Source organism: Ursus arctos, unplaced genomic scaffold, assembly GCF_023065955.2.
Source record: "Ursus arctos isolate Adak ecotype North America unplaced genomic scaffold, UrsArc2.0 scaffold_19, whole genome shotgun sequence".
Taxonomy (NCBI): Eukaryota; Metazoa; Chordata; class Mammalia; order Carnivora; family Ursidae; genus Ursus; species Ursus arctos.
The window spans coordinates 4,333,192-4,346,524 of record NW_026622863.1 but is presented as its reverse complement, the minus strand read 5'-3'; the positions used below and the strand labels follow the sequence as shown (position 1 = coordinate 4,346,524).

The following is a 13,333-nucleotide window of genomic DNA, read 5'->3' as shown; positions in this document are numbered from 1 at the left end:
CTTTGCCACTTCAAGGAAGGCAGAAAAATTACCTCCGAGCTGCGTATTCCCACAAACATGCCACCGGCCACAGACACGGGCCTTAGGTCTGCCCCTTAGCGTTCAAGAAAAGAGCTCGTGGAAAGCTATTATGAGCGGAGATCCTAAGAGTTCTCATCACAAGGAGAAATTTCTTTTCTTTCTCTTTATTGCATCTGTAACAGATAATGGATGTGCAGGAAACCTACCGTGATCATTTCACAGTACGTATAAATAAAACCATCACACCGCACGCCTGACACAGATGGTGTCGTATGTCAGTTATTTCTCGATAAAGCTGGCGGTGGGGGGAGAAAAGAGCTTGCCTGTGGTCTTCCCTCCTTGTTGTTTTTTTTTTTTAAAGATTTATTTATTTATTTTAGAGGGGGGTGCGCAGGAGAAGCAGACTCCCTGCTGAGCTGGGAACCCAATGCCGGGCTCCATCCCAGGACCTGGAGATCATGACCTGAGCTGAAATTGAGAGCCAGATGTTCAACCGACTAAGCCACCCAGACGCCTCTTCCCTCCTGTTTTAAAAGAATTTCAGTTGCAAGGCTAGGGAAGCATGCAGGTGTCAGGAATGGTGGCCAGAAACACAGGCACTAGGAGAGCAGAAGTGCTGGGCCTCTGTGCCACCTTGGGCCAGTGTCTTCCCATCTCTGAGCCTCAGTTTTCCCGTCTATGGAGTGGGAATTACAATGGGGCCTACCAAACTGGGCCACAGTGTAGATTAAATGAAATCATTAGATCACGGTGGCTGACAAAACAGCGGCCCCCAATGAGGTCCGCATCCTAATCTCTAGAACCTACGGTGATGTGAGCTGATATGGCAAAAGGGCCTTTGCAGATGTGACTGTTAAGGATCTGGACGTGGGGAGATCGCCCTGGGTGATCAAGGTGGGCCCGCCGTAATCACAAGCGTCCTCACATCGGGAAGAGAGAGGCAGGAGAATCAGAACCCAGGAGACGGCATCATGAGAAGGACTTGACCTTATCGGTGGCCTTGGAAGGTGGAGGAGGGGCCATGAGCCAAGGGCCACGGGTGCCTCTAGAAGCTGGACGAGGCCAGGAAACGGATTCTCCCCCGGAGACTCTAGAAGGAACATGGCCCTGCCGACACCTGGACTTCAGCCCCGTGAGACAGATTTTGGACTTCTGACCCCCAGGATTGTGAGATGATAAAATTACACCATCTCAAGCCACTAAGTTTATGGGAATTTATTACAGAAGGCACAAGAAAAATGAGATAGGTGACCATAAACTAAGTCCAGAACCAAATCAGGATAGAAGGCAAGTTGATTTCAAAATGCACTGATGAAACAAAATATGAAATGTGGAGCGAAGAACCCTGCCATCAGGTCAGACACAGGCCTCTAGGGACCTGCCCCTGCTGAGGCCACGCAGCTAAACCCGAAAAACCAAACACATAAAATTAGGTGGGCGAGGAATGCAGCCCTGCAGGGGCCCTGGGGCAGGAAACCCTGGCCAGAGACCAGTGTGGGCAGAGACACCCGCCAGGGAGCCTTGGCACCTACAGACGTCCGTACGGGCCACTGGGCTGCTCCATTGGCAGGGGGACGGTGTGCCCTCCAGGGGCAAGCTCAGCTCTCAAAACTCTCAGGGGACGGTCATTCATTCACCTATTCAACAAGCATCTGTTCCAGGTGCTGAAGGTATGGCAGAGGACCCAACAGACCCGGATTGTGGCCAGGACGGCGGCCAAGGGGCTCAGACCCCAGCAGGAGAGTCAGACGACAGACATGACTCGAGGAAGCGCTAAGCGCAGTGGCCCATAACGGGCCCACATAAGGAGCGACGCACCCCTGGGGAAAAAGAGATTGGGGCTGGCTAACCATGACGGATGGGGGTTCACCACCAAGGAGGCCACCACCAGAGCCCAGTCCCTCTCTCCAGGGCCTCGCCATGGAGCTGAAGACACAGACACACAGAACCAGCACACAAGGTGGTGAGTATCACAAAGGCAAGGAGGGCGTCTGAACGGAGGGGCACTGACCCTGGGCCTTGATGGATGTATAGGAGCCCTCCAGGAAGGCGAAGCACATGAGGGCAGTGCAGGAACAGGGAGCACCGCCCACAAGCCACAAGGAAGGGGGAGGGCAGGGCAGCACAGCACCGGGGGAAAGCCAGGGGGCTTGGACACAGATCTGGGTTCAAAGTCCAGTTTGTCCACTTACTACGCCATCTTGAGCAAGCAACTTTTGACTCTCCAAGGAAACGGCCAGATTCCTCATCAGTAAAATGGGATAACTCGTCCTTACTCCTTTCATACACATCGTCATAGATAAGAAACGTGACGTGCTACCACATGCCAAGTGCCTACGTGGGCACCTGAGCATCGGTGAGGTCCGAACCCTGTGTTGGGACGTGCACTGGAGGGCTCGTAGGGGCACTCCGTGTCACCTCCAAGCATTTGGACCTTATGGGCAAAACCCACCAAATGTTCCAAAGGGAGAGGAGTTGATGCCACCTGATGTGAGGTTTAGAAAGCTGCCTCTGGCCTGGGCCACAGGGTCACGCGGCGCTCAGCAAGGAGCTCGGCACACAGTAGGCGCTCATCACATTTCCCGGAGAAGGAAAAGCCATGATCAAGGGTGGACCCATGGGAAACACCCACACTTACGGGGCAGGAAAGGGAAAGGAGAAGCAGCAGCAGGAAGTGAAAACGAGAGAGATGAGGGGCATAAAAGCAGAAGTATGTGAGTTGGCAGGGGAACCAGAGGGAGGGGAAAGTGTGTTTTCAGTGAGTCGTGCTCACCGACAAATGCTGGAGGGACATAAAGTGGAATGAAGACAGAGAAATGACCACTAGTTTTGGTAACCGAGTTATCAAAGACCTGCGCAGACGGCGGGGCGGGGAGGGGGGGGTATCATGCTGTAGGTGTGGGGGGCACCGGAATGAGGAAACGATGGGAGATGAGGGGGTGGAGGGAACACCTGGATTCAATCCACAAGCAATACTTCCAAAAAGTTGGCATCAACTCCCAAGGATTTGCAAGGAGCAAAAACTCAATTTAATTCAATGAAGTGAACACTCTTTCTGAACAGGGGACACCCTACTGACCCGGAAGATGGACATGTAGCAGCCTTTCCCGGGGAAGGGCAAGACCACGAACTCAAAAGCAAGCACCAATATCACCCAGGAGGCAGATCCAAAGCCCACGCGTCTTATGACACAAAGAAGCAATGCGCTGTGGCTCGAAAGCTCCCAGCAGCAGATGTGTGGGGACAGAAGGCAAGGAGACATCGAATATTACAGAAAACTATGAAGGTGATGGCTCAGTAGCCTTAAGGTGCCACTTAAAAATCATAGTCCAGCATTGTCCCTGCAACAAAAGAGGTGCTCCATCAACGTGTGTTGAATGCATGGACTGACAGGCTGCTTAGCACTTTACAAAGTCCAAAGCAGGGTCACAGATTTCAAGCTTCCTTTTGACCTCATATTCCCTTCGACTCACTAGACAATGTCTCTCCTGACCTCTCTCAAATTTCTGAAATCTAGGGTGTGTGCGCCACTCGGGTGAAAAAAACCCCTAGGGCAGAACAGCACAAGAAAGCAACCACCCATTGTCCGCGTGTGGTACAAGCCCACGTGCAGAGGCCACGGGCGAATGGATTTCTCGGTTTGCATCCCATCCCTGTTCTTTTGGCAACGGCAAAGAGTCCGTCCTTGACCAAATTCGAATCTGGTCTTCTTCTTTTTTTTTTTTTTTTTAAAGATTTTATTTATTTATTTGACAGAGAGAGACATCAAGAGAGGGAACACAGGGTGGGGGGGAGTGGGAGAGGGAGAAGCAGGCTTCCCGCTGAGCAGGGAGCCTGATGATGGGCTCGATCCCAGGACTCTGGGATCATGCCCTGAGCCAAAGGCAGCTGCTTAACCAACTGAGCCACCCAGGCACCCCTCGAATCTGGTCTTCTAAGCTCTTTTTCAACTAGGTCTCAACTTTTGGACTTCTGTGTTCATCTGTACATTACCCGATTTCAGCAAGCATCCCGCTAAGTCAGGTCAAGCCGATCCCCGACCCTCCATATCTGATCGTCGCCCGTATCTAATGAGGTTCCTTGTCCTCCATCACCTTCCAGGTACTGTGTGACCACCAGGCCCACCCGGTGGGCCGCAAGAACCCTGTCAGGTCAGTTCAGCCAGAACCCCCCTCGGCCCTGACGTTTCCCCTTGGTAAGCCCCCATCCACTGACCTCCACCTTGCTCCCTGGCTCCTTGATGATAAATTTGTACTTTTTCTTGTATGTATTCGGAATTGAGACTGACCTCTCTCCGCTGTTGCAAACCTCCACTGTAACGGTCCCTACACCTGTCACGCAGTGCCCCCGAATAAAGTCTGCTTTACTCTTCTTGAACAAGTGTCAGAATAAGCCATATTTTCCCTCTTTTTTTTAAAAAGATGTACTTATTGACTTATCTGAAAAAGAGAGAGCACACGCGAGCACAAGAGGAGTGTGACGGGCAGAGGGAGAGAATCCTCAAGCAGACGCCCTGCCGAGCAGGGAGCCTGACGCGAGTCTCAATCTCAGAACCCTGAGATCATGACCTGAGCTGAAATCAAAAGTCGGGTGCTCAACCAAATGAACCACCCAGGCGCCCAAATCATGTTTTCTTTAACAGTAAACACACCTCCATTTTCCTCAGGCACCATCCTATTGCCACTCTCAGACCGTGGTAGGGCCGACCTCATCCCACGGGGGCCCTGCCCAGGCCTACACTGCTGCACTGTTTCTCTCCCTGGGGGTAGACCAGACCAGAGAAGGAAGCTGGGAGAGAGGAGGAGAGTGCATGGTCAAGGATGGGCCCCTTCAAACCCTCTTCTAAACATCTATGTCACGTGGTTGGGCAGCCTTTCCTGACATACCTCCCATGATGAGGGTCTCACTACCTTCACTGACAGCTCATTCTAACTTGAGGACAGTTCTTTCTCAAGTGAACCCCAAACCTATCCCTGAAATTTCTACTGTCTGGTCTCATTCTACCACATGGGATTGGGGTGGGCATAGGAACACTGAAGAAATGAACACTTTGCACAGGGCAGCCCCTCAAACACAGAAGACAATACTCATGTTCCCTCAGGTGCCTCTCCAAGTTGAATGTGACCAGATTCCTGAGCCAGTCCTCCTATGAGAACTGTTGAATTCCTTGCCCAACCTGGATTCCCCTCCGTTAGCCTGTCCCAACCATCTACCTTGGGGCTCTACAGGCCAGGGCTCTTTCAGATGGAAATGATAAAGAACCTACTCAAACTGGCTTGAGAAAAAGACATTTTAACCAGCTCCTGAAAGCAAATAGCCTCAGGAGAGAGCTCCAGGCGTGGCTGGACCCGAGAGTTTAAGCCATGCCATCCGGGCCCCACTCTCCATCTCTGGCTCTGTTCCCAAGTGCCTCGCACAGGTCCTCTCTCCATATGGTGCATGGGTCCTGCAAGCTCCAGGCCTTCCCTATGCTTACAGGTCTTAATCCCAGAGAAAAAGGGCTCTGTCCAAAGTATCAGGGATGGAGGTGATTGGCTTAACTTGAGTCACAAGGGCCCAGCCCCGAACCAATCAGTCAACAGAGGGCATGGCTTCCTCTGATTGGCCACGTCTGGGTCACGTGCCTTCCCTGTAGGGCAGTGTAGAGTCAAGTCAACTTCCTTGGAACTACATTGGCTGAGCAGGATTATAATGACAGAGGAAAAGTCCACACCCCCACCCCAAGGATGGGATGCTGGACAGACAAAAATATCAAACCCCACTTTCCTCTGTGAGTGATGTTTTAAGTGGAAGACAAAGCATCACGGGACTATCACCTGCACCCAGGGCATCATCTAGCCAACATCACAGGGCATCCGCCCCATCAAGCTTCAGGCTGACCCTGTCCTCCATGAACGCACATTTTTGATAACCGGCCCACATAGTTTATTTCAACCTATCCATTGATGCACAACATCCCCCAAGAAGGCACTACGTTAACAATAACCATAGTTTTGAGCACTGACTCACATGCCAGGAGCTGCCCCACGAGCTTTATACATATCACGTCAACTTATCCACACAACAACGCCGTGTGTGACGTGCCGTCGTTCTCCCCATCTTACAGAGGAGGAAACAAAATCTGGGAGACTTGCCCAAGGTCGCACAGCGCACCAAGGCTGCGAGTCAAGGCAAGACACCCTGGCTCGACCGTGGCTCCGAAACATACACCAACAGAAAACTGGATTCATTCCCAGGTGCTTGGACTCGTTCCAAAATAAAACTGCTTGCAACAGAGAACTCTGGGGTCCATCAAAAAGAACTGGCTAAACAATATTACATTTATATGGGAGAACACTATGTAGCCATTGGAAAGGCTGGGCAACGACAATAACACATCAGCTCCCTGAGGACAGGGACCTTCTCTGCTTCTCTACTTATCCTCAGCGCCTAGAGCAGTACCCTGCAGGGGAGCCACTCATATACAGGAGAGGAAGGAGGGAAGGAGAGGGGGAGGGAGGAGGGGACGGAGGATGGAGGGGGGAGGGGACGGAGGATGAATGAGACACCGAGCAAATGAATTAATAAACAATTTCTGAGTGGTAAAACTTTATCTGAACTATATCTAGTTTCTATTCTTTTCACTTAGTCTTGCTTTTTCAATATTCTACTAGGAACACGTATTACTTGTAAGGCGCCAAAACAAAACATGATTTCAGAGACAGCGTGAGCCACTGCTGGCCACATATACGTGATCTGTGAGCCCTTTCTGCCGCAATCCGAGAGATCATGGGTCCAATCAGCCTGGCAAATGGCTCCTCCTGGCTCCCGAAGGCTCTGTCGTGGGTACCACTGGCCCTCGGGCACAGCTCCGTACCCGTTTCCTCCCCATCATCTCTTTACCCTCCCACCTTTCTGGCGCTCTCAGACCACACGTTCTACTTCCACATCAATTAAATTCCACCAACGAGATGACAATCACTGTAACTAACACTTAGGGAGCGCTTACTGTATCCTCGCCACTGTGGAACTGCTTCCTCAATCTTCCTAATGAGCACGTTACAGCAAAGGAAGAGCAGCTGGGTCACTCACCTGCTCCTAGGTCACGTGACTGACTAGACTTGGAACCCAGGCCAGCCAACGTCGCCTAAACCTTTAACCACTGTGCTAACCACCTCTTAAGAGGTAGGTGCTTATGTACTGAGCGCCTACTGCATGCAGACCCAGGCCAAAGGTCTAACACACGCCCACGTGGGGCTGAACGCCCACTGCTTGCCAGCCTGGGGTTGAGTGCCTAGTGGGGCTAATCAGGAGCTGTGTGCCTACTGAGCACTGAGCCGGGGCATGTACCGAAAGCACAAGGTCATCCTAAGAGCTGCAAGAGCAAAAATAATAAAAAGTAACAGTAACCACAGCCACGTGCATGCATCGGGGGCCTATGCTCTCATTTTGAATGTGTTATTTCAGCTAACACTCCCAGTCACTGTCAGAGGTAGGCACTGCCAGGATCCCCATTTTACAGACTAGAAAACTGAGGCACAGAGAAAGGGATGTCCTTGCCCAAGGTCACAGAGCAAGCAAGAGACATAGCTGGGATGTGACTCAAGAGCCTTTCTAACTCGGGGCTGTTGAAATAAAGAAGACATCACACTGGGTTGGTTGGGGGCAGAGATGGTGTAGAGGAATTCTGCCTGGAGGGAACTTCCAAAATCAAAGGTCCAAAGGTATCGGGCTGCAGGTGCACAAAGGAAGGTGTGGGCAGGAGATGTGGGTGGACAAAGTGACTGGACTGCCAAGCAGACAGCCTGTGCCAAATTCCATGCGCAGAAGGGAGCCAGAGAAGGTTAAGGAGCTGTGGAGTGACTTGGTTAGAGATGGGCTTTGGGAAGAATTACTCCAACAATGGGACTAGAATGGATATAAGACAAGAAAGATCAGGGGCACCTGGGTGGCTCAGTCGTTAAGCGTCTGCCTTCGGCTCAGGGCGTGATCCCAGGGTCCTGGGATCAAGCCCGGCATCAGGCTCCCTGCTCTGCTGGGAGCCTGCTTCTTCCTCTCCCACTCCCCCTCCTTGTGTTCCTTCTCTCGCTGGCCGTCTCTCTCTCTGTCAAATAAATAAATAAAATCTTAAAAAAAAAAAAAGCAAGAAAGATCAAGGGCTAAGAGATTGTTGCAATAAGGGGAGGGAGGTGAGGGGCAATGGACCTGTGTTTGGTTTGCCCCTCTTCTGGAAGTAGCAAGCCTCCCAACACACACACCGCCACTCTTCCCTTAAGAAGCCACCCTCCCCGAATCTGTTTCCTGGTTTGGGTGGGGCTGCCCCTCCCCCACCCCAGGGGGTGGGCACTGACTCAGGCCTATCCAGCCAGAGTCCCACTGACTGGTCCAGGACAGGCACATGAATCCAGCCAGGACAAGGAGAGTGTGTCAGTCTGGAAACTTCCGCTGATGTCATTGGCCAAGGGTCTCCCTCTGCCCACAGGGATGGCTCTGCCCCGCTGGTGGCCTTCTGTATCACCACTCAGGGAGAACATGCCCTCCTGTCCCCAAGTAGAGTAATGAAGGAGAAAAGCAGAGCTAGGGGCTGGAGCAGGGGGGCTGAGTTTGGGCAGCCTTCCCTGCAGCTACTACTTCTTACCCACGGAAGCGGCTTAAGCTAATCTGCGTGAGGTCTCTCCCTCTGCACCTGCAAGCTCTCGGGGACTGAGGTGTGGGGCAGGAAGCCAAGAGTGGAGGCGCTGATGGAGCAGTTAGTGCAGGAGGAGGAGGCCAGGTGCGTCCAGCCCCAGAAGAGCCAGGGCAGAGCCCAGAGAGCTCCAGATCCTGCCAGCAGAAACAGGAAGACGAGAGACCTTCCAGAAAACAGCTGCAGTGGATAAGGGGAGGCCAGGCCCGGGGGCGAGGAGAGATGAGAGGGAGAAGCTGGACAGTCAGGGCACAGGCGTGGGAAAGAAGGGTGTGTCACAGAGAATGCCAGAAGAGGGGCTGTCAGGGAGGAGAGAAAGCCCAGAAGGAAACTCCCCGCCCCACCCCCCACCCCCAGCACTGACGCAGGGAGAGACCAGGTGCTGTTTCTGGCTTCCAGGTCCTCCGAGCACCTTGTTAGATGCTTGGAAACAGGAAGGCTGGGCCAGAAGGGGAGCCTGTCCTCATAGCAAGGGCCCCTCGGGCTTATCAGGACACCTGCCTGGAATTAGGGCCACAAAGAGCCCTCCCTGCCTCATGTAAGTGGGCAAGCACGTCTCCTGTAACCTGCAAACAATTTCATGGGGCCTGAGCAGAACCTGCTGTATTGAAGAAGCCTCGTGGCTGGAAGGTGAGAAGGCAACCACTTCCGGGGCGCCTGGCGGGCTCGGCTGGAAGTGCGAGCAAGTCTTGATCCCAGGGTTTTGAGTTTGAGCCCCACATGGGGTGTAGAGATTACTTCAATACATAAAACTTAAAAAAAAAAAATCTAAATCCACTTCCTTAGAGAGATGAGGCCAAGACTCTGGGCCTTCGAGCCAGCCTGCCTGGGTTCAGGTCCCAGCTCTGCCACGTCCTAACTACGTGATCGCAGCCAAGTCACTTTACCTCCCTGGGTCCTGCTGTACTTGTCTGTGGAAGGGAAACAATCTGGTCATGGGAGACAAGGCACGTCAAGCACAGTGACTTGCATATATGAAGTTACTAGTCGGTGTTGAGTCCTTTGTCACTGGGTTATGAGGACACGGCTGGGGGAAGGAACACAGTTTTCCAAGAGAAAGAAGGGCAGACACAGCACCCATAACTGGCCTATACATTTGTCCAACAGATGGCCCGGGAAGGCGGGCAGATTTCCAGCCAACGCAGACGGAGCCTTCAGATCCCACAGCCCATTCATAAGATCAACAAGCAGCAGGGAAAGCATTTTTAGTTCCCCGCCAGGCACTCCCATCCCTGCCTCCCTGCTGGGTGGGGGAAGGGTCAGAGTAACACCCCTCCTCCCCACCCCCTGCAAAGCCCAGGGGAGGAAGGAAGCGTTCTCCCACTGCATCAAGCCCTTCCAATGGCCAGGAGCAGCTGTTCAAAATCTATTCTATTGACAGGATGCTCTTTTATCCCTGGGTCACCTTCTCCTACTCGGTGAGGAGAACAATAGCTTCAGGAGCAAAACCCAGTCTGATGTGGGGGGAGGGTGATGGATGGTCAGCAGGAGGAAAGAAACTGCTAGTTTTCTGTTCTCGAGTTCAGCAAGGAGGGAAGCTGGCCTGTGAGACAAAGCCTCAGATCCGACAAGGCAAAAAATACCGCTGAATCTCCTAGATGTGCACCAAATTGGGGGAAAGCCAACAGTTTGCATTTACTCTACTTGCAAAAGCATTTGCCATTGGGGAGGAAGCGTAGAGGTAGTAAAGAGACAGGGCTCCTGAGTCATGGGCCTGAGTTCAAATCCTGACCCACCGACTCTCCACAAGAGGCCCTAGGTGCCTTATTAAATGCTGAGTTGTTATAGTACTTCACACATCGGATATTTTTAACCAACCCTTTACAAAAGCCATGCCTGACTATTTACAGGCAGCTCTCAGGAAGACATGTTAACTGGGAGAACATTAAAAACCACCTAGCCCAGAGCAGACACTTCATAAATATTCTTTCAGTTAGACTAACTGCAAACTATCACTCGGTTAAGGGAACAGCTACAGAAAGGAGCAGTCACGTGATCTGGGACACAATTTCGTGCTTTTTCTTTATTCCGCAAATGACCACGTAGTTGTGTATAGGCACTGCCCTGAGCATTTTCCACGCGTTGACTCACCCATCCTCACAACAGCCTTCCAAGATTACAGGTGAGGAAACCAAGGCCCTGAGGGGTTAAGTAACTCACCCCAAACCACACAGCCAGGAAGTGGCCACTCAGTGATTCAAACCCAACTTGCCAGCTCAGGGTTCCTGCCTAACCTCCAAGCTGCACTGCCTTTGTCTCCACATCTGTTTCAAAGCGAGGGACCAGAGGCCTGGAGAGAGTTCATCCTCCACTCTCGGCTCTGAAGGGTCCTATTACTGAGCAGGCTGAGCCTTCTGCTGCTGCTGGGGGTCTGTGGTTCCATACAACATGTGTTCCTTTCTTTCCGTGGTTTAACACACCCCAGGGAAGTGCAAGAAGTTTACAGTTCGTAAGTATTTTCCTTGATGATTTCTTACACATGTACACACCTGTGTACCCACCTCCCAGATGGAAATACGAGACATCTCCGACACCCCTGAGCCTTCCATGTGCCCCTCCCAGTCAGTGGCTGTCTACTCCAAAATGTGACCACCATTCTGACTTTCCACACCGCAGATTAGCTTTGCCTTTTCGACAGCTCCACATGAATGGCATCACAGGGACTGTACTCTGTCATATCTGGCTCTATATTCTACAAATAAAAAACCCACATGGAACCAGCACACTGACAATAAGCTTCGGAGAAGGGAGGATATCGCTGACAGTTTCTTTCTCCTGCAATAAGCTCCAGGATTGTGTTTTTACTTTGGCTCACTGACCGATGAAAGAGGGTGGTGGGGAGAGCTGAACGGGAGGTTGGAACCACACTGAGTTGACCCTTGAAAAACCAGTGACCCGCAGGGGGCAAAGGAGCTGTCTCTTCTGGAGAGGGTACTGAGGGGAGCAACGGAGCCAGGCGGCCACCTCTGGTGGCTCAGGATTTCCAGACAGGAGCACGCTTTATGAGGCTTTAAAAACCTCAAATCTGGTTCCTGCAGCGCCAGAGGCACCCGGGGTAGCCAGGCTCCTCCCAGTTTGGCCTCTGCAGCTCCTCCCCACCGCGTTGACAATTTCCCAAAAGATCAGGAATTCCCCCCAGAAGGCGCGTTTCCCTACCTGTGCACTCTTGGATGAAGTCCTGATATTCCGCTCCCTGCTCGCCGGGGACGATGGTGGAGCCGTCATACTTAAAAGTCACCCTTTGGATTGGAAGAAGAAAAACACACACACACATCAGCGATGGTAGTAGCTGCACGGTGCCGAGCTTCCAGCAGGACAATCTAAAAGATGCTCTGGCTTGGGGGGAGCCAGCGCTGGCTTTCCACGCTGTCCTGAGTTAAGGCTGCGGGAGACAGCTCGGGATGACCCTTAATCCGTCCCGTTTGGAAGACGGCTCAGTGCACCAGGCCCCTCGAGAGCTCGGGGAGCGGGGCTTGGAGAGCAATGGAAAGTTCCTCACCAGATGACGGCCGAGCCGTCGTCGCGCACCAGGTTGTACGCCGCCCGGCAAGCCTCCTTGTCGATCTTGGTGGCCATCGCCGCAGGGCCGCAGTGGGGACACTCTGCCCGGAGCGACTGAGCGCGCCCCGGGCCGGCCGCAGGGATCGGAGCGCAGCGGGGACGCGCGGAGGGCGGGCGGCAGTAGCAGCGGCGACAGCGACGCGGGACGCGAGCTACGAGCTGCGAGCGCTGCGGCGGCTCCGAGGGCGCACGGAGCGCGCGCCGGGACCCAGGCGGCTTCGCCACGCCCCCCTCTGGCCATTGGCTGCCTGAGCGCGGGGGAGGGGCGTCTTGACCCGCCTACGACCAATCCCAGTCCGGGCGGGTTGCGCAACTCCATGGCGGGGGCTGGAGGAGGGGCTTTCTGCTCTCCCTCCCCCTCCTCCCTCCCAACCCTCTTCTCGGTCTCCCACAGCCACCTCTTACTCCCTCCATTTCCTCCTCCCCAACCCCTCTTTCTCCTTTCCTTCATCCTTCTTTACTCCTTCTCCTTCCTCCTCCCTCCCCTTCCTTGTGTCTCCCTCTCTTTAGTCCTTCCCCAGACCTCTCCTCCCCTCCCCCTCCTTGCTCCTCCCACTTCCCTAACCCCTTCTGCCTCCTCTTCTTTTATCTCCCCTCCCTTCCTTTCTTCCGCTTCTCTCTTCCTTTTTTCCTCTCCCAGTATCCCCAAATCAAGCCCTTCTTCATCCTCCCTGTTCCCTCCTCCTCAAGATCTGTTCCTCCCCTCCTCCCTTCCCCCTTCCCCCTCCTCCCTTCCTCTTCCTCCCTTCCCTCCTCCTCCCTTCCCTCCTCTTCCCTTCTCCTCTTCTCCCTTCCCCCTCCTCCCTTCCCCCCTCCTCCCTTGTCTTCCTCCCCTTCTCTTCCCTCCCACTCCCTGCCTCTCCCTCCTCCTTATTCCTCCTCCTCCCTCCCCCCACCACCCAGGCTGCGGGGCTGCAGAGCTTCATGCCTCCAAAGGGATCCTCCAAGTGGGTGATTTAATCCAGCAAGCCAGAGGAGACTGCCACCACCTCAGTGTTTGGCTCTTTGGTTTCTAGGTGGGGAGGAATTGGGAAGAAGTAAGCATTTCAAATAGGAGGGGATAGAAAGTGGATTGCATCCAAAACG

General features: G+C 53.3%; 1 protein-coding gene across 1 annotated transcript in view; it reads right to left on the bottom strand.

Annotated features, from left to right (window-relative positions):
* Positions 1–12,432, bottom strand: part of COTL1 (coactosin like F-actin binding protein 1) — a 39,833-nt gene extending 27,401 nt beyond the window's left edge. Inside the window, exons 1-2 of the mRNA XM_026494670.4 lie at positions 12,186–12,432; positions 11,843–11,925 (exon numbers count right to left, since the gene is read on the bottom strand). Of these exons, the coding sequence (XP_026350455.1) occupies positions 11,843–11,925; positions 12,186–12,262 (160 nt within the window). The 5' untranslated portion in view covers positions 12,263–12,432. The remainder of the gene's footprint in view (positions 1–11,842; positions 11,926–12,185) is intronic.
* Positions 12,433–13,333: the final 901 nt, after the last annotated feature.